Source organism: Natator depressus, chromosome 5 (assembly GCF_965152275.1).
Source record: "Natator depressus isolate rNatDep1 chromosome 5, rNatDep2.hap1, whole genome shotgun sequence".
NCBI lineage: Eukaryota > Metazoa > Chordata > Testudines > Cheloniidae > Natator > Natator depressus.
Window position 1 is genome coordinate 23,283,644 of NC_134238.1, and position 24,375 is coordinate 23,308,018.

Below are 24,375 nucleotides of genomic sequence, written 5' to 3' on the forward strand. Positions count from 1 at the left end.
TCCCACTATTACAATCATTATAAACAGATGACTGATAGTGTCAGATACACATGTACTTATGGTGTCCTAGCTGGATCAACATTCAATGGCCCTGTCTAGGATTGCCAAGAGTCCCTTGTTACAGGGGATGTCCTTTATTTTTTTTTAATCTCTGTACAACGAGATTGGGAGTTGCTAAGTGCTGTGAAAGGCAGCAAGAAATACTGCTAGCGAGTGTAGGTGAGTACCACTTATTGATGATGATAATATTGAGAGGAAGGCTGGGGCAGGAGTGCTAGGAAAACAGTCCTTCTTGAAATACAAGGTTTGCAACCCTATCTATAACAGGGTGGCTTGCCCCATGAGCTGGAGAGCCTGGAGCTAAGCCAGTGCTGATTACAGGATGGGCCTCACCTGAGAAGAATTGGGTGATACCTGTATGGAAAAAGCCAGGTTTAAATACTGAGAGGGCCCAGCTAAGGAAAGGCTGGAGGGAGCTAGATGGATCCTACTGGCCCCTGAATGAGCAGGGAGGCCTGGGAGAGACCCTGAATAACTGGGGGAGAGAGTGGCTAAAGAAGAGTCCGAGAGGGTGGAAGTTCTTTTTCTGTCAAAGACAGTTTTTTGAATTTTTAGTCTGGACAATGACAGGTTAGTCTGTATCCACAAAAAGAACAGGAGTACTTGTGGCACCTTGGAGACTAACAAATTTATTTGAGCATAAGCTTTCATGGGCTACAGCCCACTTCATCGGATGCATAGAATGGAACATATAGTAAGAAGATAGATAGACATACAGAGAACATAAAAAGGTGGAAGTAGCCATACCAACTGTAAGAGGCTAATTAATTAAGATGAGCTATTATCAGCAGGAGGGGAAAAAAACAACTTTTGTAGTGATAATCAAGATGGTCTATTTAGACAGTTGACAAGAAGGTGTGAGGATACTTAATATGGGGAAATAGATTCAATATGTGTAATGACCCAGCCACTCCCAGTCTCTATTCAAACGCAAGTTAATGGTATCTAGTTTGCATATTAATTCAAGCTCAGCAGTTTCTCCTTGGAGTCTGTTTTTGAAGCTTTTCTGTTGCAAAATTGCCACATTTAAGTCTGTTACTGAGTGACCAGAGAGGTTGAAGTGTTCTCCTACCGTTTTTTGAATGTTATGATTCCTGATGTCAGATTTGTATCCATTTATTCTTTTGCGGAGAGACTGTCCGGTTTGGCCAATGTACATGGCAGAGGAGCATTGCTGGCACATGATGGCATATATCACATTGGTAGATGTGCAGGTGAACAAGCCCCCAGTGGTGGTTCCAGAAGGGGTGGGCTAAAAGACTGAAACCTGGCTGGGAGGGGGAGGGGCAAATTACCTGACACAAAGAAAACCACAGTGTGAGTGGACTCTGTTACAGGCCTCAAAGTAGGTACCTGTACTCTGAAGAAGTAAAGTTATAGGTACCCCTCTACACTTTGCAGTAGAAGTAACAGCAGAGGGCACTGTTCTCACGACTGCCAATCTTCTCTCCTTTTAGATTCCAAGGCCAAAAAGGACATTGTGATCATCTAGTCTGACCTGTATAACACAGGGTCCAGAACTTCCCCAGAATAAGTTCAAGAGCATAGCTCTTTACCAAAACCCTTGGTAAATTGTTCCAATGGTTAATTACTCTCACCATTAAAAAGCTATGCCTTATTTGCAGTCTGAATTTGTCTAGCTTAAACCTCCAGCCATTGGCTTATGTTACATCATTCTGTACTAGAGTGAAGAGCCCCTTATTAAATATTTGTTCCCCATGTGGATAACTATGGACAATAATCAAATCATCCCTTAACTTTCTCTTTGTTAAGCTAAATAGATAGACTGAAGGAGCTCAATCACTATAAGGCATGTGTTCTAATCCTTGAATCATTCTTTTGGCTCTTCTCTGAACCCTCTCCAGCTTATCAACATCCTTTTTGAATTGTGAGCTCCAGAACTGGACATAGTATTCCTGCAGCTGTTGCACCATTGCCAAATATAGAGGCAAAATAACATCTTCTACACAAGAGTCCCCTGTTTATGCGTCCCAGGAATGCATTAGGCCTTTGGGTCACAGTGTTGCACTGGGAGCTCAAGTTCAGTTGATTATCCACCATGACCCCCAAATCTCCTTCTGTGTCACTGCGTTCCAAGATAGAGTCCCCCACCTGTAAGTATGGCCTACATTCTTTGTTCTTTCAGTGGGGACACTATATCTTTTTTTCCTCCATCACTGTTTATGGACATTGGGGAACTCACAGGAGGCACTCAAGCATTGGACTGGCTCTGTAAAGGTGATGTGTAAAGGATTTTTTTTAGAAGTTAGGATTGTGTGTCCCCCCCCTTTTTTTTTCTTTTCTCCTTTATGATATATAAAGAGGATCTGAAAGGGTTTGGTGTGTGATACGGTTTGTGGGGGTTTTTTGGGGGGGGGGGGGTTCGTTGTTACGCTATCAGGAATGTCAATTCTATTTCCTGTTGTTGATAGAGGCCTTCTTAGGGCTCGGCAGGGAAAAGGTATTGAGTCTTAGGCAACCTTTTGCCAAGAGCTTAATTAGCCAATAAAGCTGAATAGATATTAACAAATTAAAAACAAAGGGTTTTTAAATATTCTGACTAAACATTTTATTTCAGTTACTCAGCTTTCACTTTTTTTGGCTCTTGTGATGTCAACATTTTGCTAGTTCTCTGGTCATTAGAATCTTCCCAATGTAAATGAGAGAACTACCTTTAAAACAACTCCTTAAAGGCTGCCATTGTACTTCATAAAGAAGAAGAAAAAAAAAAAGTGCAAGTCCATTTTTTTTCCCTTACACTGAAACATACCAAATTAATTGCTAACTAAATACAACATATGATTTATTTTAGATATAAATCCAGGTACAGAAATGGATATCCTTTCATGTACTTGAATTGAAACAAAATAGCGTATGGTGTAGGAAGACAGGTTTTACTCCAAAACAGCAAGTGCTTACTCAAATAATTCAATTAAATACAATTGTGTGCTTTAGGAGTTCTGCCACTTGCAATTTAATAAAGTGCTAATTTAATAGAAACCATATGTTCCCTTTCCAGGGCACTTCTCTCGAATGTAACTCCCAATTTAACTTATTACCTAAGCAAGCCACTAACTCAACATTGAAGGCTATAGTTTAGCCTCAGAGTTTTCTCATGGAAAATGTTCATTACAAGCTTGTACATCATAAAGACAATGGAAAATGTTAATTTGCTGAGTTTGACTAAATTCTGTAAAAATACCCATAGTCTAAAGGATTTTGTAGATGACCTTCATCACTAACTCACATTAGATCTACATAAAACTAACTCTTTATTTTTAGGGAGAGTTAGTCTAAGGAATGGCCATGAGTCCCAGCTCACTCTAGTGTCCAGAGTCTGTACTGCAAATCAATGATTTTCAGAAATTTTAGTGAGATGACTTTTAGTGTAGGGCTCTTTAGGGAGAGTTAGTCTAAGGAATGGCCATGAGTCCCAGCTCACTCTAGTGTCCAGAGTCTGTACTGCAAATCAATGATTTTCAGAAATTTTAGTGAGATGACTTTTAGTGTAGGGCTCTTCAGGCCACTGTTGAGCCTCCTTTGGTTCAGAAGTGGAGCCTAGCTGCTTGTGCAAGGGTCATAACATAGGAGGAGCATAATGAACAAAATCAGAGAAATTGGGAATGAAAAAGACCTATCAGGCCTGCTGGCTGGCTGTTTTTGGGGTACTTTTTAGTATTCCGTCTAGTTTTGAAAGCCCTTAGCAATGGGGCTTCTGCCACTTCTCTTGGGAGAAAAGACCAGAGTCTAATATACATACCTCCCACTCTGAAAAGTTTTCTTCTTCCACCTGAATCTGATTTTTATTAATTCCATCCCATTACTTCTAGTTATACCCCTGTGTATAACTCTAAAATAACTCCCCTCCCTTCCTGATGTTCACATCTCTGGTGTAATTTAAAGCTATCCTATCCTTAGCTAAACTACACCTATTTAAGTCTTGTGATCTAGCCTCATAAGCTAATCCCTTTATTTACTATGCTGCTCCCTGTATTCAATTGTCTCTCCCCAGTTTTGCCTTCTCTTTCCCTTCCTGCACCAGAGGTCCATGCTGCCCCCTTACTCTCCTCACTGGAAGGTCTTCCATGCCTCCTTTTACTCTCTCATCTCAAAGGGGTTTGTTCACCCTGTGCTCTAACTCCCTCATTTCTGAGTGAAGCAGCTGCTACGTCTCTCCCTTACTCTGACACCCTCCCCTTGCCCAATGTTTCCTCCTCAGTAGCTGTTGCCACATTGTTGAGAGCTGTTGGACTCTAGGTCCCTTTTGCCTTCGCTCTCCATGTGTCAATATTTTTCAGCTGAGCCACGTGTTCATTAAGCTGCCCCCCACCTTGTGGATGGGGGTTCCATTCACAACGCAGAAGAAGGGCCTACTGAGCTGCTGCTCACTCACAGTAATGCAAGTGTTGCTGGCAGAAGCCTACGGGGTTTCCTCACAGTCAGAAGTCAGTTGTGGGGACTGTAATATATTATTTTATATAGTGCTTCACCATTAACGGCATCTGAAAAAGACAGTCACAGGTTTTACTTTTATTTGAAGAGTAATTTAAACAAAAAGAAATACACATGATACTCCCCAAGTTCAGTCACGACTTGATTTATTGCTTCCAATCGTTTCAGTTGTTTTCTCAGAAGTGAATGCATGGCGTTAGCCTGTTTAGAAAAGGGGGAAAAGTCTTTTATTTCTCAACAGGAGCTATTTTTAGATTCTGCCCAAGTTACCGACATTATATCTGCAGATCAGGCCTGCTCTTTATTTTTCATCAGGTTACCACCTTGCCTATCTCAGTGGGTGGGGGTAGAGGGGAGGGAGATTAATTAGATACATTTTGTGCAGCACTTCGAAAATAAAAATTGCAATAAGTTCTAACTTATTAACATGAGATTAACTCAGCAGGGTCTAACACAGGGAGTGTCCAGTCAATACTTGCTTACCTTATCTACATCACATCTGTGTTACATTGAACAAGTCTAAGCCCAAAACAAAAAAAAGTTCTCTAGCAACTGAAAAAAAGGGTTTCCACTTTAATGTACACAATAATACCCCTACGCCGTACTAAAGAATTCAGTGCCCACAAAACACAAGCTCATCAAAACCTTTTGTTTTCTTCCTACAGCTTGGAGACAAATATCAAATAGCTAAGAGCTGGAAGAGCATTCTGGGTATTGGCATGCAAATGAACATACCAAGCATCCCACTTTGCTTAAGAATTCCCATGTCTGAAAAAAGTAGACATTTATCAAACAACTTGTCCTCAGGCAGCCTTAACAGATGTACCATTTGTATAGAATATTTTTAACATTTTATTTCTTTGTGTTTTTTGTTGCAGTTCCTCAATTCAGGTCACTAGAAAAACAAAGTTAAAAAGAAATAGTTGCTGTATTTGCCATGGAAAGAAACAGTTGCTCTATTTACTATGGAATCTCTAATGCGTATGCTAATGGAAACCTGTGCAGAACTAATAACCCCTTCTAAAAATACAGGGATTGATAGGTAATGAACTCCTGTACATTTTGTTACTTTAAGGATAAACAGATATTTGCCAATAAACAAATTTTCTTCCAATTCTGTTTTTTAACTTTTTTAACTTGAAGCATTTTGGCAAACATGTTATAAATGTTTTTCTTGGAACAAAAAATATATTAAAAGTAAAATATTGCCTGCCACCACATTTTTAGGTGGAAGGAAGTGGGGGTAAGATGTTATAGCTGGTATGTCTTGCAAGAGGGCTGTGGTCTTCTGCTGGTGGATTTGTCACCAGCTCTGATGTGGGTGAGACAGTCTGGATTTTCTTGTGGCTGTGCCACATCCCAAAGATATGTTTGCCTTGTTTTCCTCCCTCTGGATCAAGTGTGTCATACTGGAACAGAGAGGCCAACATTTGATGTGACCCAGTCAGCTAATCCCACATACAGAAGACAATTGTCTGATTATATCAAGGGATCTTCACAATGGCTTCTGAACAATATTCTTGAGTGAGATTTCAAGCACTAGCCTTACCAAATGGGAGGAGACAGGTCTTTAGGAGGTATGACCTCCTTTACAAAGAGAGGAGAGAGAGGCTTTAAGACTCCTAATTATTTATCAATTCTATAGTGCCAAAAAGTCAAACAGCAAGTTTATATATGGAGAATGCAAAAAAGTAATCCCTGATTTTTGTGTGTGTGTGTGTGTGTGTGGGGGGGGGGGGGGCTGGCTATAATACAGTGCAAAACCAATAATGCCAAGTTAATCAGAGGTTGGTGTGGTCAGTGTAGTTTGAAGGCTTCCCAAAATAGGTATGTTTGTAGGAACTTTGTGAGGCAGGAGCCTTGTCCTGTAGTAATGAAAAACTATTCAAGACATATGGTAGTAAAGTTGTAATGAGAGAGAAGTTACAAAGACATGAGAGGGGGAATGATCAGAGAGAGGCTTGGGTGGGGCTAAGGACAAAAGAAGGGGTATAGGAGTAGATAGTATGATATGTAGGTAGGCACAAGTGCTCTGAAGGTTAAGATGTTTTAAACTAGTTTTAGAAGAATGGAAGCCAATGCAGAGATTCAACAAGGGGCAAGACATACCATAGAATAACGGGAGAAGATGTTGATCTTAGCAGCATTCTGGATGGCTTAGATCCTGGGGGGACCAGGACTCCAAAGAGCAGGAAGATGCAAAAGTCAAGTCAGGAGATGACAAGAGTTTGGGCTAAAATATTGGCAGGTAGCAATAGAAGAGAGGGAGACATACTGGACTGAGGACAAGAGACGCTGGGTGAAAAAATAAATTTGATTTCACATAGTAAAAGTGAGGTGGGAATGAATAAGCTTACCGTGAGAGAGAGCATTGAGCGAGAGAAAGGGGCTGAGGATTGAGCTCTCAGGAAAACCAACAGATGGATGGAGCAGGAACCAAAGGGAACCAAGACAGAAGTCTGGAGAGCAATGAATGAGAAGGGAGTGGTCAGCAGTGGCCCAGGCACCACAGTGACCTAAAAAGATGAGGACAGAGAAGAGGCCATTAGATTTGACCAGAAGGAGGCCATGTGATACTTTAATAAAACCACTTTTTGTAGAGTGTGGTGAGCAAAAGGTCAAAAGACAAAAGCAACAGAGGATCATAGAGCTGGAAGGCAGGACCTAGCAGGCACAGGAACAGAATACTTTCTTGAACAGTTTAAAAACCTCGGGGAGAGGGGTGGCCTCATTTACACAGCAAAGATGGAGAGGCCTTAGGGGGTGTGGTGTTATTTACATATGCATCCGATGAAGTGAGCTGTAGCTCACGAACGCTTATGCTCAAATAAATTGGTTAGTCTCTAAGGTGCCACAAGTACTCCTTTTCTTTTTGCGAATACAGACTAACACGGCTGTTACTCTGAAACATATCAAAGAAATAAAGGCCTTTAGCAGGGAAGGTCTTAGTTGCATGCTGCTTACTCTGAACTTTCTAAGAGCACACTTGACTTTTTATTCTTTTCTTTAGTTGTAAATTTCATTTCTGCTGACAGCAGGAGTAAATGCTTTTATGGCAAATAAAATGTATTGCTTTAAAAGGTTATCAGTCTTCCTGTATGTGCGCTTACAGACCTAGGTCAAAAGGAGAGAGAAATTTTTGGTGTGTTTTTGTTTTTTTGTTTTTTAAATTTCTGGTGCCAAAGCAGACAGAATAAAGTATGTACTACTGTAGCAAGCTAAAGGGGAGTTAAGGCTTTCTGAGAGAATAAGCATCTTGTTTACTTCCTATTCCTTTTTACAGTTATTGCTATTAAACTTTTCTGTTCTTTTTCAGAGAAAGGGGCATCAGGATTACGGTGGTTTTTTTGGGGGGGAGGTGAGGTTGCAAGTCAAGCAGTTTTATAGCTCAGTTTTAAAATTAAATCTCGAGAGAGAGAGAGAGTTCAAATTGCCTTTGCTTTGAAAGACCGGCAGGAGCTAGTCCACATGCACACACAAAAGCATAACAGCATTTCCCATAGGGGGCAGACTTCACTGTTGCTGCTTACCTTCATCCTCCTGCCATTATTGGGAGAAGAACAAAGTACTGAACTGAGCAAGAAATCCAAAAGCAAACCTGAGTCCAGCATGGGGCTACTCATTCTTTTTCCAATTAGGCTACACCTAGTATAACTCCAGCAGTTCCGACAGAAACAAATAGGAAAGCACTGAAATATTCCCAAGCACCATGCATGCACTGTCAATTATTTTATATTACTTTTTAAGTGAACATAAGTATTCTGGGTACCTTGCAAAAACAATTAAAACCTCTTTCTTCAAAAAGCATATATTTGACATTAAAGAACTTCCTTTGTATTCAGAACATAATGAATTACAGCACCAATGTACATGAAGCAGCTTAATTAAGTGGTCTGCTGAGCAGACCAGAAGGCAGAAACTTCCAAGTTTTAATCCCAGTTTGCCACTGCCTCACTAGATGGTCTTGAACAAGTCTTTTAATTTCTCTATGCCTCAGTCTCCCCTTCAGTACAAATGGGAATAGTATTTTCTTTAACTCCTTAAGTGGAGGGTGATATAATGACTGATTTGCAAAGGTTTGTTAAGATGCTTTGCAGATAGTAAATTCTATGTAAACAACAAGTATTATCAGACAGTGCCAGCTTGTGTAGCCTTCTGGAGTGTGGAGAAGCCATCCTGCAGTGAGAGAATGAAGACTTTGAACCTGGGACTCCTCTAAGACTGTACTATTTGCATGATAGGCAGGAAGGAGGACTGTAGCAAGAATAAATACATCCAGAAAGCAAAGCATTTTTTTTCCAAAATAGACTACAGCCTTTCTGAGGTCATCTATGGTGAGCTATGGAAGTAGAATTAGAAAAGTAAACTAGAAGGCATCATTATCCCTCAAGGTCAAGCATCGAGATTAGTCCCCCATAGGAGGGAACCCAAGGAGGTTAAATCCTTTGAGGAAAAGGACAACCTAAGGTGCAGTGGTGAAATTCCTACAATGGGGATGGTGCCTGAGCATGGCTACTAGTCAGTATGAGGCTCATGGACAAAACCTCAAAACTAGGACCTCCCACAGTGCAGCTAACCAGGCTAACTTAAAAACTAGTGCCCCCCCCCATTCATAGCCCACATAAAGAATGCAGGGTCAGCATAATATGATTGTAGCAGAAGTGGGGCTGTTCTGTAGTAATTTATGAACCCTGTATGTTGACCTGGTTATCGGGATGTCTACTGTATGACTACTGGGTTAAATCAATAGGACTGTTGGAAAACAAACAAGAAGGCTAAACAATGGCTTGAGATGTCCACACTGAAGTGACAATGCAAGAGCCTCTGTCCCTCTGCTGAGCTCCCTGGACTAATTTGTCAAGGGGAGATCCAAGCTTGTGAACACCTGAGAACAAAGACCATGTCTAGATTTAAAAGGTCACACTCCCTCAAGCAGAAGGAGAGATATTTAGGGGAAACAGACTGACAACCAGACCCTAGAGGTGAGGCAGGGACGGATTAAGACCTTTAGAGAACCTAAGCACTGAAAAGATTATGGTCCCCCCGCCCCAACATGTGATTCAAAATAAAAACAATACTATACCGTAAAATAAAATTTTATTTTTTGAAATGATACAAAACTTACATGTATGCTGAAATTAAAATAGCTTCTTTCTAGATTTTTCTGATTGCAAAATTCTGGATAAGTTCATCGAAGCTGACTTGATGAAGCATGTCCACTTCCATACACAATAGGGAAAGTGAAGCAAGTCTGTCCTGACACGTTGTTCTCTGAGGATATTTTTATTCTTTTCAACTGAGAAAAAGAGCATTCTGCGGAGCAGTTAGTAATCATCAATGTTAGAAAAATATGTAGTATGATCTCTACATTTAGAAATACACATTGTATTCCGTCTTTCAGTATTGTGTCATAAAGATCAATGTGACTGAATTTCATTTTTCCTGTTTCATTAAACTTTGCGCACATATAACAGTGGAACTGGTGTACTTCTCCACAGAGATTCATGTTCAAGTCAACTAGCTTTTGGGAACCTTGTGAATATTGTTTGTCAGATAAGTCCATATCATTTAGAAAAGAAAATCTACTTGATACTACTTTGTACACTTCACCTCTCTTCTTCATATGAGCTTCAAGTGTATCAATTATAGCATAGTAAGTAGATACGTGAAATTTGTCTCTAGGATTCAATGCTGTTTCTGTTGCACTGCTATCATTTGCTTGTTTTTTCCTGATTTGCTTGTGGGACTGGGCTTCTTTGTCGTTAATATCAGGCAAGATATCTTTTGATATGTCTTCAAATCTTCCGAAATCATTCCTCAAAGTGTGTAAGTGGTCTGCTAATGATTGACAGAGGTCTGCACGTGTTCAAATCCAGTTATTTGTCTTGGAGAGCTTTACTTGTGTTGTAAAGTTTCATTCCACATGGTCAACGTGAATACAAACTCTAGTTCTTGCATCTTGTTTGCCTCTCGTATAATATCTCCCTTTTGTGATTGGTCTTCAGCTATACTTTCTAATGCATCCACAAGGATGCATTCAGAGGGATCAGAGAGGGGGCAGACGTGCAGCTATCCCTGTAATTGTGACGGTGATCACTGTGGAATTTAAAAACAAAAAACAGGCATGTGTGTGCATTCTCCGTTTAGCTTTTTTGAAAGCCTTGCTAAGAAGGCATTAAAATAGTCAGGCCTTGTGGTTCCAAGGACATGTGAGGGTCTTATAGGCAGATTTAGTCCTTGAGACTTGTTAATAGTGAGGGTGCAAACTGCAGCCCCTGGTGGGTCCGAGTTGTGAGGCTGGAAGTGGCAACAATAAAGTAAGTATTTCCCCCTCCTCCCCCTTTTCTAAACAGGAAGAAGATGGAAAAAAGGGAGACCAGTGGGAGCTTCATACCGAGGAGAGAGAGAGAGAGAGAGAGAGAGAGAGAGAGAGAGTGTGTGTGTAAATGCAGAAGCCACTTGGCAGGAGTGGTGAGGAGAAATATTAAAGATGATGAACCAATTGCCCATATTATTTCAAACTATGAAAAAGCTGGGGAAGAAGTGATTTGTGCAGGAGAACAAATAAGTTGTGTTTTTATTTTCCCCACGAAGAAAGTGGGAGTCCATCTATTTGCCCCTCATTACAGGCTGTAAAGCATGGTAATCCTTTTATTGGCCTGGGAAAGTTGGACATAGCTCCCTCTGGAATCCTCCTACTCTATTCCATATACAGGAAAAGCTGCGTTATCTGGCACTTCACAAACCAAAAAGCTCTATAAATCGCCATTTTGGGAGGAGGTGCAGGGCACAGGCTCTGGCAGGGGTTGGGGCACAGGAGGGGTTTCGTTGTGCCAGATCCAGGTGGTGCTCACCTCGGGCCGCTCCCCGCAAGCAGCGACATGTCTGGAGAGGTGTGGGCAGGTGGCTTTATGCGCTGCCTCCGCCCACAGGCGCCACCCCTGCAGCTCCCATTGGCTGTGATCAATGCTCCTAGGCAGAGGAATGGCTACAGGGGCTCCATGTGCTTCCCCCACCCCAAGCGCTGGCTCTGCAGCTCCCATTGGCTGGGGACCGCAGCCAATGGGAGTGTGGGGTAGCGCCTGCGGGTGGGGTGGCACGCAGATACACCTGGCCGCACCTCTCCACACATGACGCTGCTTGCGGAGAGCCGCCCAAGGTGAGCACTGCCTGGATCTGGCACCCCGAAACTCCTCCTGTACCCAAACTCCCTCCCTCTTAGTTAACTGAAATTTTTGACTTACTGACACCCCCCCATTCTCTCAACATGCTGGATAACAGCTTTTACTGTAGTAGCTAATACTGAAGTCACTCAAAATCCCATTGTAGGGCTTCCTTGAACTAGATATGGACAAATTCCTTACATATGAACTATAGGATCTTGCAATAACTTTCAACTTCAGAATTATTTTTTTAAGTCTTAGTTCAAATATTTCCATATGAAGAGGACACAAATAAAAAAAACACCTTTTTTTTACATAACTGGCAGTGATCATTTAGACAAGATTCACTGAGCAAACTGTTATATATTGCTCTGATGCTGTTGTTTGCTCAGATGCAGCTCTCTCTCTCTCTCTCTCTTTTTTGCAAAAATGTTATTGGAATGTTTCCATGAAACATCATAATAAAGCCTGTACATGAGATGATCACCAGAACATTTGAGTCATGGCTAAGAAATAATCCAAGAACATGCATTGCAAACAAAATATATTTCATTGGAAATGTCTGGAAAACAACAACAACATGAATACAATAAAATAAAGGTTAAAAGACCCTAATACCTAAAATACAATATCTTTCTTAGTATTTTTAGGGAAAACATCACTTTAAACAGCAAAGTGCGTATGCACCTGAGAGAGAGAGCGATTGGACTCTGTTCTCAGTGCCTGGAATTCATTTCTAACCCTAGTGAGCATAATAAAGAGAATTTTGGAAAAGTCATGCCCATGGAAGGTGCCAAAGTGACAGCTCAGGATGCTAAAGTCTGTATTTATCAACATAATGTGTTCAGCTTCCCTATATTACCATGCTACTCTGCCTCAACCCTGATCTGGATGGATTTCCTTGAAAGAAAGCCATGTGCAAGGGAAGTTGTGTGACCTGTGTTATATAGAAGGTCAGATTAGATGATCACAATGGTCCATTCTGGCTTTGGAATCTGTAACTCCATGCCATGTCAGTCACCTGTCTTTCTATGAAGACTGGCAATAAGGCTGCCAGCTAGTGCCCATTATGATGGGGGTTTTATGATATGAACACATGTCCACTTTGAACTGGACCGAGGTCACAAACTTGCTATCCGATAGGCCCCAGACACTAGACCATTTGAAACAAATGTGAAGTGGAACTGTGAATATTACCTTATTTTTCTACTGGTGTCTAAAGTTAAATTTTTTGATTTTCCACTCGTTATAACTCTACATCACTATAGCCAGCTAACAAGATGTAGAATTAGAAGAGGGTGGGAAGTAGAAGTTCTTTACATACAAGATTCAGAGTAACAGCCATGTTAGTCTGTATTCGCAAAAAGAAAAGGGGGGAGGTATTTTTTCATGCTTTGTGTGTATAAAGAGATCTTCTACACTTTCCACAGTATGCATCCGATGAAGTGAGCTGTAGCTCACGAAAGCTTATGCTCAAATAAATTGGTTAGTCTCTAAGGTGCCACAAGTACTCCTTTTCTTTTTACGTACAAGAGTTTCTCCTAGTCTTTCCTCAGTGTGTGAGCACCACTCCCATTAACCCATCTGACACCCCATGTATGTTCTACCTTTGACCATTCAAATGCAGTAATATTCTATGGTGGTTTAGCATACGTTGTCATGCAGCAAGGCCACACTTGAAAACCAAAGGATTAATAGGCCCCACTCAATAACAATGCTTTCAGTACAGGACTGGTAATAAAGAATTAGATGTGGATTTAATGTGAAGCCCTATTGTCTTGTGGAACAAGACTTCCCTTTTTGTTGGTGTTATTATTTAAACATTTCCACTGTGGTCCTTTTGTGGGGCTCGGAAAAGAGATCTGTTTACAGCCCATCCCAGAAAAAAAGATTTCAAGAATAGCTATTGGGGGGTGGGGGAGGGAATGGTTATCAGAAATCAACAAAGTTCCATTACTACAAAATCAGTAATAAAACCACACTTGTTAACTTTAAACACTGAGTTACACAATATGAAGAAGCATAAAAAGCCAAATACTGTGGTCAGAAAAAAACTCTCAGTTTGGGGCTAAAAAATTTTACTGAATGTAATTGGTTGCACCCCATTTATGTACAGGGAAGCTTTGTTTTTGTAGGATGATTGGTGATGCTGAAAAGTGTACAGTTTGCTCTAAAAGTTAGGCAGTTTTAAGTGAGGTAAGAAATAGTAGGGTGTGCCACAGAGACAGAAGGTGGGGTTGGGGGGATGAGGAGAGAAAATTTAAATTACATTTTTGGAATTGTTTTGTTTTAATACTCTAACAGGATTAATAACATAGTTAAGAACCTTTTTAAAAAATATATACCAACTTTTTAACCTGAGAGTGTCATTTTAAGTGATTTGCCTAGGCCACACAGTGAGTCAGTGAAAATATAGGGGAAATCCAGAAGTCCTAAATCTCACTTCCCACAGTCTAAACATAAAATTCAAAGTGCGTAATGGCAACACCTGGAGAGCCACAAATGGGGTATATTTCTGAAACCAATCTCCAAAAGTGAATTTTTTTAAAATGAAAAACAGAAATAAAACCTCCATCTGGAGTTTCTGGGTGTACATTTTAATATAAAACTAATAATTTGTTGCAATACCTTTAGGACTGGATTCTATAGTCACCCTGCCCATCAAGCCGCAATTGATGTAAAAACAAAACTGGACCCTTTACTAATATACAAGATTAGCTATTTAATGCCCCTAAGACACCACTGCATTAATGATTCAGAGGCCTCAAAAAGGTGAATTAAGAACAAAAGATTAGGCTTCATCTCTCAATATTCCTAATGTATACCAGTTTAAACTAGACCCATGAAGTTATTTTCACACAGGTGCTTAAGTGTCAGTTTCCTTTGGTTTTTTTTTTTCTTTTTGTACTTCATGTATTGTTAAAGCTCCTTCGATGTTTATTCTTTCATTTCTGCCTTACTGGCATCATTCAGAGAGGACTTTCACTGTACCAAACTAGCCCAACCAAAGATAATTCACTAAAAACTGGACAAAAGAAAAAGTTCACTCCTGACTCGGACTCTGCTCTTTCATATGTGGGCATTTGTCAATTGTCTCAGGGGTGGGGGGCAAAGGGCACAGTATAGATGCCACTTTACAGAATAGAGCAATGAAAATAAATAATAGAATAAGAGTTATGATATGAAGTAGATGGTTTAGGTGTCTATAGGCTATAGTTCCTGGCTATTTGCAGACTCCAGAGCACAACTCTGCATCAGATTCCATTAGAAGGTTCACAACCATAAAGGCAAGAAGTCATAATTAAAAACTCTATATTTTAAAGACGGAATCCTAGATTTTTGACACTAAATTCAATAGGAGGGTGGATTCAGCAGCCAGTCCAGCAGTGAGGCGCTCATGGAAAAGACCAAGTCCTGCCTGAAGTTACGTACTGTTAACAGTAAGTAGGGATGGATGAATTTCATGGAGTTCAGCTTTTTGCAAACTTTTCAAATATGTTCTTGTTTGAAAAACTAGTGAGAGTTTGTGGACCTTTTCTTCCTTGAATCCTTATTCCTCCTACAAGGATGCTTCAGTTTAAACCAAACATGAAAACGTTCAAATATGTTTTTCTACCTACAGGGAAGCTGTGCTACGCAGATTAGGCTAAAAGGATCCCCCAAAAGAGGCTGGTACAAGTGGGTGGCCTGGGTATGTGGTATCTATTTTTTTTATTAAAATGTTTACCTCTTCCCCATTTCTTCACTCCCACTTCCCTTGCACCAGTCTCTCTGTTTCACAGTCTCATTGCAATTTTTCTCCCTATTATTTCACTGGCTTTTTTTTTTCTTGGCTCCTTTTTTCAGTCTCTCCTAAGCAGAATGTGAACCCAATAACATTCTAATTCCAGTCAGTTTTTCCAACCACAACTTTCAAGTGAGTTTGACATTAGGCAAAACAGGCCAGACACTCAGCTGGTAATAATCATCATAGCTCCATTGAAATCAATAGTTACAACTATTTACACCAACTGAGGTGCTGGATCAATTAATTCTCCCATCGGTAGTTAAACTGCCTGAGTGTGAGGTGAGAAACGTAATCATACAAGAGCTCAATAGTGTTTGGTTTTTTATCTCAGAAATAGCAGTTCTCTGAATCCAATGTTATAAACAGGTCGCCCCCTTGAACCAGTTTTATACACTGAAGAAACTTGCATCTTTGCTGCCATCTTCTGACAAAACAAAAGTAAATTTTTTGTTACACTTCTGCCAATGTTAACATTTAATTATCTTTTGTCCATTTTTAACTGACCATTGCAGTTTTTCTTTTCCTTACTTGTCAACATAATTTTTGGGGATATTACACGAAAGTTTTTTTTTTTATCTTTTAAATCAGCTGTACTGATCGATTTTAGTCTGAAAGGCCACCATCAAACTAAACATCAACATTTTAAAAACTTCATTTCTTTTCACCATTTATGCTATATCTGGCATTTGGTCAGTGATAAAGTGAAGGGGTTGATTGTTTTTGGTTCACGTGTTCTACTCAGTGAAACAATTTTGGGGTCGTAAACACTGCAAGAGAATGTTTAAATCCAAGCTAACTGCCCCTCCCCGCAACCCATTTTTAATTTAAAAAAATGCAAAAATATCTGTATTCTTCTTAGGTTCCTACGTTTATGGCTAAACTATTTGATAGTAGTCTTATTAATTGCCTTTTCTTTTTGTCTGTGTATAGATAAGTATAATTTTACTAATGTTAATCCTCTTGGCTTGTCTTTTAGCATTTCATTAGGTCTGTAATGTCCAGCATGGTCTACTGCCTATCACAGTAAACTTTACTATCTGAATGAAATACCAAAAATCTAGAACCCCAGATCACTGCTGCAAGGGGCCAGAAAGCAGCCAACACAATAAGGATTCTCTGTGCAATGTAGGACTTGCATAACAGCCCTATCCCTATCTTATGGTTCCAGGGCAAGCTGTATCTTTGAGACCTCAGGCCTGGTCTACTACACCACAAAGTTAGGCTGATGTACGTTGTCTTGCATTGACCTTATTTGTGCATATGTCTGCTCTAAAGCTTGTTGTAAATGCCCCATTGATTATATAGTAAAACCACCTCCTTAAAGAGTTAGAGCCACAGTCAACATACTGAGGTCAATACGGTCCAAGTGGGATTCAACCCTAACAGTCTTCCAGCTGTTGTCCCACAATGCCCTATTCGCTGGGATAGTGAATACTCTGGTTACAATTGTAAACTCCATTGTCCAGGAGTCATAGAGACGGGAAGCCATGCCCCTAAAAACGTCCCATGCATTTTTGAAATGTCTTTTCTTGATTGCCCATCTTGGCAAGTACACCAAGCAGTTCTCCCTTGTTGTGTGCAACTGCCCAACCAACCATACCAACTCCACACACTTGCAGAGCTCCTGCCTGGAGAACACAGGAGATATATTGGCCTGTGGGGAGAAGAGGCTGTGGAAGCACAGTTATGGACCAGCTGTAGAAAGGTGGGCAGCTAGGAAAAGACTGCACAGGGGATGTACATGAAGGGTTAGAACAGGGATTATCAGCTGTGCTGCATGAAAGTGAAGGAACTGCAGCAGGCATTCCACAAGGCCAGGGAGGTCAACAATAGATCTAATGCTGAGCACAGATCTACTACCTTTACAACAAGCTGCATACTATTCTCAGCAGAGACCACACCAGCACCCCCCAAACTACTGTGGCTACCCTGGAGGCCCACAAGACAGAGACCCCTGCTAAACAGCAAGGAGGAGGAGAAGAGGTGGCAGACATGGGGACTCCAGCCATGCCATGAGCCAAGACCTGTTTGATAGTCCTCAACAGTCTAACCAGCCAAACATGGATGAGACCGATAAAGGGGAAGGGACCTTTGGTAACTGTGTACAGTACATACAATTTTCCTTAGCAAATTAAAATTTAAAGACGGTGCCTGGCCCATCTCCAAGTTAACAAGCCGTGGTATTGGCTTTCAATTGTTTTGCTCATACAAGAAGAGGTAGAATAGGTATCTATTTCCCTGTTGGGTTAGGCAGGGGGAAGGGGAATAGGGAGCAGTTTGTTTATGTACAAAGTGATGTCCCTTTTATCTTTCTGAGAGATCTCTATGAAACTTTCATGGAGATACTCTGCAAATTCTCTTAAAGATTTATAGGCATGGTTGCGTTATTTCTTCCTCTGCCATAGGACACTTTACCAGAACACTTTACAATATCTTCAGCAGGCACCATTGCAGTTAACAAGCTAGTGGCATGTGGGCACAAGTGGCTTTGGGATGCCAGTAGCAGCTATGCTTTCTGTGCCTCTATTACCCTCAGGAGTAAGATATCATTAGTGATCCTAGTTTACCAGGATTAAAAAAAAAAATCAAAATTCTAAAAAAAACCCAAAAAAACCCAACCATAAAAATCCATGTTTTTCCATGATTAAAATGGAACGCTGAATTGTAGTTTCCCTAGCCACAATATATACAGGTATCAGTTGAACTCGGTGCGTTATTGATATATTTACAATTTTTAAGCAAGTTCAAAGCCTACCAGTGACATCAATTATTATAATCAAATTAATAGAGTTGCAATTTGTATTTGTCTGCCTTCAAACATAATCTGCAGCCTTGCTACACATAGTACAGAACAGAACAGAACATTACCGTCAACTTGAAATTTGATCTTGACAAACTCAGTGACATGGTCTTTAAGGGTGATTTTAAGTTTTTGGCATCTTTTCATAACTTTAATTATTAACATCTGGAGGCTGAAGTGAACTTTGAGATGCACTGAAACACGAACCCCTATACGCTGGAAGCATTTTATTGGAATATGTTTAGCTATGTAAATTTAAAATCAACCACAAGAGGGGAGGTTGCGCACATTGAAATAACTGACACTGGTACTTACAGTAAAATGTAGTTAATAGTTAATATATGCTTTTATTTTTCAAAAATTATAAAAACTAAAGATTCTCTATAAAAATGCAAATTCCATGCTTTTCCGTGGCAAACAAATTTCTAGGATCTCTGGATATCAGCTAGAACCAGCCCTGACTGTGGAAAATAGTTTCAATGTTCAGTGCCGTTTCCCTATGCTTGCACCCGTGGAATAGAGACTGCAATTTTATTGTTTCATGCAGCCAAAATTTCTTTCTGCCCCCTCATCCCTAATGGGCACCATGGCTGGGACTGGAGAGAGATGCTGGGCAGAAGTGCTCCAAAGCTGAAGAGTCAACAAACATGTCTTATTAGAAGTTGTTATGGGAATAAGGGAAGGGAGTTTTGAAACTTATCTTTCTCTTTCTATTGTGAGTATAAATCCAACGATATATCTGTGCACTTTTACCAGCAGCTGCTGCCTTTGCAGTTTTGAGGGGTGCCTCCTCCACGTCTGTAGAATGCAAGATCCTGTTGAGGCAAAGAAAGAAGATGACAAAGGAGGGCATGTTTTGCGAGATCCTGCAAGCCAGTACTGCATCAGATCTTGAATGAAGGGCCTGGAGGCATAGGCGCCAACTTTTGCCGGTGCTGGTGGGTGCTCGCCCCTGGTCCCACCCCGCCTCCACCCCTACGCCAATTCCAACCCCTTCCCCAAAGTCCCTGCCCCAACTCTGCCCCTTCCTGCCCCTACTCGACTCCTTCCTCAAATCCCTGCCCCAGCCCCGCCTGTTCCCGGAGCACACCACATTCTCCCTCCTAGCGCTTACCGCCGCGAAACAGCTGTTTGGCGGCGGCAAGCGCTGGGAGCTAGGGGGAAAAGCGGGGACGCAGCGTGCTCAGGGGAGGAGGTGGAGACGGAGGTGAGCGGGGGGGAAGCTGCCGGTGGGTGCAGAGCACCCACCAATTTTTCCCCGTGCGTGCTTCAGCCCTGGAGCACCCACAGAGTCGGCGCCTATCCCTGGAGGACCAGTATGACCAACAGCATGGACAAAGACTCAGGGGTCCCAGCAGGAAAAGGACAGGGAGATGTATCAGGACATAGTGTGACAGATTTATGTTACCAATCTGCCTGAGGCGTCAGGTGATCAGGCTGAGGCCACAGGATCTTTAGGGAGGAGATGACGGAACACACCATGTAACTGAGTTTTAAAGCTTTATTGATAAAAATAAAATAACAGTGGAGAGTGATGGGTGTTCCTCACGTCACTCAGAGGAAGGAAGAAAGCGTTAGTGCCCCAAGCCCTAACCCAGGTTCATACTCACACTCACTACCTGAGGCTGGCCAGGCCTGGGTGTAATGTAAGAAGAGGGGGAAGGGTGGTCGAGAGTTCTGTCCTGTGTACACAGGTCATCCAGGGTTCGCTGCCAGTCTCCGAATTGCTCCAGCTCTCAGGAGGGTTTTAAGTCCTGGGCTCCTTTGGGGGTGTTCCATTCCACAACCTCTGTTCCTGGTGCTCTTTGTGCCGCCCAAACTGGCTTTCTGTGGTCTTCTTTCCTTTCCCAAAACACAACGGCTCCATGGACATGAAGCTCTGCCCTCCCTCATCATCTCACCTGTGTTTTCCATCTCTGCAGCCCTGGTTTTCTCATGGCTGGCTGTGGCGGGGTGAGGGATAAACTTCTTGTCTAGCACCGTGACCTTGAACTGGGGCCAGCATCTTATCGTTGGACTGAGCTTGTAGCTACAGTGTTGAGTTAGCCTGTTCTCTGCTCTCTTTCTTCTTCCCTCTTTGGCCTCTTGCAGCCTGCAAAAGAATCTTCCACTCCCCACTCACACCTTTGACCCTTCCCAAAATGCTTTGCGATGCTTGCAACAGCGTTAGCAACATGCAGTGCTGATCTGCCTTCCTCAGGGGAACCCCTGAGGTTGTGATAATAATGGGTCCTCTCAGGCAGAAAGCCCAAATGTTGCAGACCTCTGGTTGACATCTTGGTTTAAAAATCAGACTCCCCACTCTTTACAGTCTTTGGAGAACTCCATGGTAGCAGCTCATTATCCCTCCCAACATACCACGTGACATCACGATGGCATGTAAATATCCCCATCACTCCACATCAGGGGACAACAAGGAATACTACAGATTCATATACACTGACCTGTGAGAACCATGGCAGGTGTACATATAGCCACAAGGGACTACATTTGTGGACTGATATGGATAGAAATGTTTGCTGCCTTTCCAATTCTTAAGTTCTGTAAATCTGTTAAAAGTTTGTATTGCATTGTCCTTTGCACATTGTTCTTCTACTCTGGTTTGGCACTCAATAAATTTCTATTGTTAGAAAATACAATTATTTTTATTAGCTTGCAACACACTGTGGAATGCATAGTGGTACTCAAAGCAAACAATACTTGTACAGAAATAAAAAGGTCAGGAAAACACCCAGTCATATTTATAAATGTACAGAAAGCACCACATAATTCATAGCTTCACTAAAACACACAGTAATAGTTATAACTTTAAGTACCCAAAGCTTCGGGCCCAGAGAACAGTACAGAACACAACTGTGGCTGACTGTTCTGGTGCTCTTTTAAAGTTTCCCTCAAACGCATAGTTCCAAGTTGAGCCCTTGTGTTTTGTTGTTCAGTGTCAGCAGACAGACGCTCCACCATCATCTATCTGGTGGCAGCTTTCCCCCCTTTGCCTCACAACACAGGCAGCTATAACCATTAGCATATTTTTCTCACTGAAATCCTATCTAGTGTCCCTTCAATCTACCAAAAGCACATTAAACTGTCATTCTGTACCTGCAGAGCCAGTACGCAAACCAGTGTATGAGGGAAGTAAGGGGTAGGCTGGGTCCCCCAGAATAACTATTGGCTTTTCAATTTCAAGTGGTAAATGATCAGAAAAGATGTCCCTTGCTTGCAGCTTTCTGAACAGTCCTGTGTTCTTAAAAGTTGTGACTATCCTATACTTTCCCTGACCAGCCCATATTAATATCAGTGAAGTCTCCCCAGTCATCCACCAGTGTTTGCATAGCCATAGAAAAGTAGTCCTTTCAGTCTTTTGTCCATTCTAAAGTCCCTTTGCATGTCCTGGGACACTAGAACCTAGTTAATCTGGTTTATGCATCTCCCCAGGTGGGACAGAAGCAGACTTCCAGAAGTGGATTCAGTGAAGTCTCCATCTGAGCAACAGCAATTGAATTAGAGATATTGCCTGTTTCCTGGGCTACATGCGGAGAGTACCAATGGGAATTAACCCTTAGTGTTTCATAGAGCCAGCCACACCACAGTGCTCAAGCAAACAGAGATACACAAAAAATATTTATAAAATATAATGCAGAATTCTTCTATGTGCTTCACAGCCTTCCCTCAGAGTCTCCAGCCCCAAGGCATGCCCAGGGCTAGCAAGACATATTGGTGGAGGGCGGTGGTGGGTGGAGTGCTCTAGCTATGCTGCTAGATGGTTCTTTGTGGACTTCCGCAGCTCAGGTGTAAATTAGAACAGCCCCTCGGGCCACTCTAGTTTATGCCACTGGCCCACCCAGTATCCTAGTGGTGTAAACCACCTTTGTCCCTCATCCTCTGGACTCAGAATCAGGGCCTATGAGCATGGTAGTTCAAAATGGAACAGTCCTAGTACAAGAGAGTAGTTGTAGCCATGTCAGTCTCAGGATATTCTAAAGACAAGGTGGGTGAGGTAATATCTTTTATTGGACCAACTTCTGCTGGTGAGAGAGACAAGCTTTCAAGAGCTCTTCTTCAGGTCTTCAGCACAAAGCCAGGTTCCAGGGCGAGGTCACACACAGGCCTAGCCAGCTCAGGCAACTGATGCAACAGAGGTACGGCTGCTCCCATCCCCGAGAGCCAGGAGGTGGGCCAGGCAGGCTGTAGCTAGACACAAAGAGCTGTGTGGCTCAAAAGTGTCTCTCACCAACCGAAGTTGGGCCAATAGAATTATTACCTCATCCACCCTGTCACTGGAGTACAGTAGAGTCCATCTCCCTGCCAACATGGGTCCAAAAGAGGCCATGCCAAAACATCTTTTAGTAACCCGAGTTTGGTTTGGAGATCAGCTCTGGAATCCCACAATAGCATGATGGGGTGGGAACAAGGGAGAGGAAGGCGACACTTTAAGAAGCTCCCTTGGCAAGGATCTCTGGCTAGCTGATAGTTTTCAGAGTAGCAGCCGTGTCGGGCTTGTGGCACCTTAGAGACTAACCAATTTATTTGAGCATAAGCTTTCCTGAGCTACAGCTCACTTCATCGGATGCATTCAGTGGAAAATACAGTGGGGAGATTTATATACACACAGAACATGAAACAATGGCTGCTACCATACCCACTGTCACCAGAGTGAGCTGGCCTAGTCAATCCTCTGCTCCCACTGCCGGCCCGGCTCCCTAGTTTGTCACCTCCTAGCCTAGGAGCTGGGGTCCTCACGCCGACGGCTGCCGCAAGAGGCCGTGGCCGGCAGGGTGGGAAACACCGGGCCGGGCCGCAGGCCGGCGAGGGGCTCGCCCCGCACACGTCTCCGGGCTGGCCACGCAGCTCAGGCAGGTCTCGGGTGAGGGTGAGGCTAGGCGGAGCGATGGCGTCGGGCCGGCCCTTTGACAGGCCAGAAGCGGAAGGGCGGTGCCGGGCAGCTTTGGCTTGCGTGGGCCCCTAGCGCTGCTCTAGGTCACCCCGCGCAGGCTTGGGCTCCGCCCGGCCCCAACCCGCTTCCCACTGTCGGGGCGGGACGAGCCGCGCCTCCAGTTGCATCAGCTGCCAGAGCCGGCTGGGCCTGCGCGTGGCCTCGCTGCGACCGGCACCCGGCCCGGCTGCGTGCGGAGAGCGGCATGGCGGAGGTAGGGAGCCTGGTGAGCGCCACGCCCGTCTCAGGGGCTTCTGTGTGGGTCCCCCCCCCCCGCCCGCTCTGGGCTCGCGGGCCCTCTGACCCCGGGCTGGGTTTGAACCGGGGGCGAAAAGCCCCTTCTCCTAGGCCCACCTCAGGCAGCTCTCCCCCGCCCTCCCCCCGGCCCTGTGGCGGGTTCCCCTCTCGCTCGCGCAGGGTGTCCCGCCGCGGCCCTGCCCTGCGGGGTGGGTGGCCGTGGTCAGGCAGCGCCGGCGGGGCAGGTACCGCCCGCCCGCAGCACGGTGCGGTTCTGCCCCGCAGAGCGCGCAGGATTAGGGGCTCCCCGGGTCCTGCCATCGGGACCCCTGCGCCAACGTGGATCCCTGGTAAAATCAGCGGGGCTCGGTGCGGGCACAGGGGCTGCGCGGGATCCGCCCCCAGGAAATCAAAAAGCCAATTGAAACCCTGCTAAACAACACGTATAGGGATGGCCAGCGCACAGCGAAACCTCCAAGTAACTATCGTGTCTGTTTCTATCCCCGCCAACGTTATTCCCCTTTCCGCTGTAAATGGTCATCTCTTAACCACTGATTTAAAAACGACGTGATTGTGGGACTTTTCACATTGGCCTTTAAGCTCTAGACGGCACTAACTTTTAAAAACGCCTAGAACCACAGCCATGCAAGGTGTTTTACAGGTGGATAGAAGAAGGAAGTCCCTGCCCTGTGGAGCTTGCTGCCAATTATAGTGTCATGTTGCATAGTTAGGTTTCAAAGTAGCAGCAGTGTTAGTCTGTATTTGCAAAAAGAAAAGGAGTACTTGTGGCACCTTAAAGACTAACCAATTTATTTGAGCATAAGCTTTCGTGCTCACGTCATCGGATGCATAAAGTGGAAAATGCAGTGAGGATGTTATATACACACAGACCATGAAAAAATGGGTGTTTATCACTTCAAAAGGGTTTCTCTCCCCCCACCCCACT

The 24,375-nt window shown here is 43.1% G+C and overlaps 1 protein-coding gene and 1 long non-coding RNA gene across 3 annotated transcripts in view; one reads left to right on the top strand and one right to left on the bottom strand.

The window, feature by feature from the left end:
• Positions 1-9,648: 9,648 nt before the first annotated feature.
• On the bottom strand, positions 9,649-23,210 carry LOC141987257 (uncharacterized). The gene is made up of 3 exons (XR_012639481.1): positions 22,899-23,210; positions 19,016-19,077; positions 9,649-10,608 (listed from the first exon to the last, which is right to left on the bottom strand). It is a non-coding gene; the product is annotated as an uncharacterized LOC141987257 (long non-coding RNA).
• Positions 23,039-24,375, top strand: part of TARS1 (threonyl-tRNA synthetase 1) — a 30,898-nt gene continuing 29,561 nt past the window's right edge. The window contains exon 1 of one of the 2 annotated variants that reach the window (XM_074952424.1): positions 23,039-23,418. In XM_074952424.1, coding sequence (XP_074808525.1) covers positions 23,398-23,418 — 21 coding nt within the window. In that variant the 5' untranslated portion in view covers positions 23,039-23,397. The remainder of the gene's footprint in view (positions 23,419-24,375) is intronic. The other variant, XM_074952425.1, reaches the window with a different exon arrangement.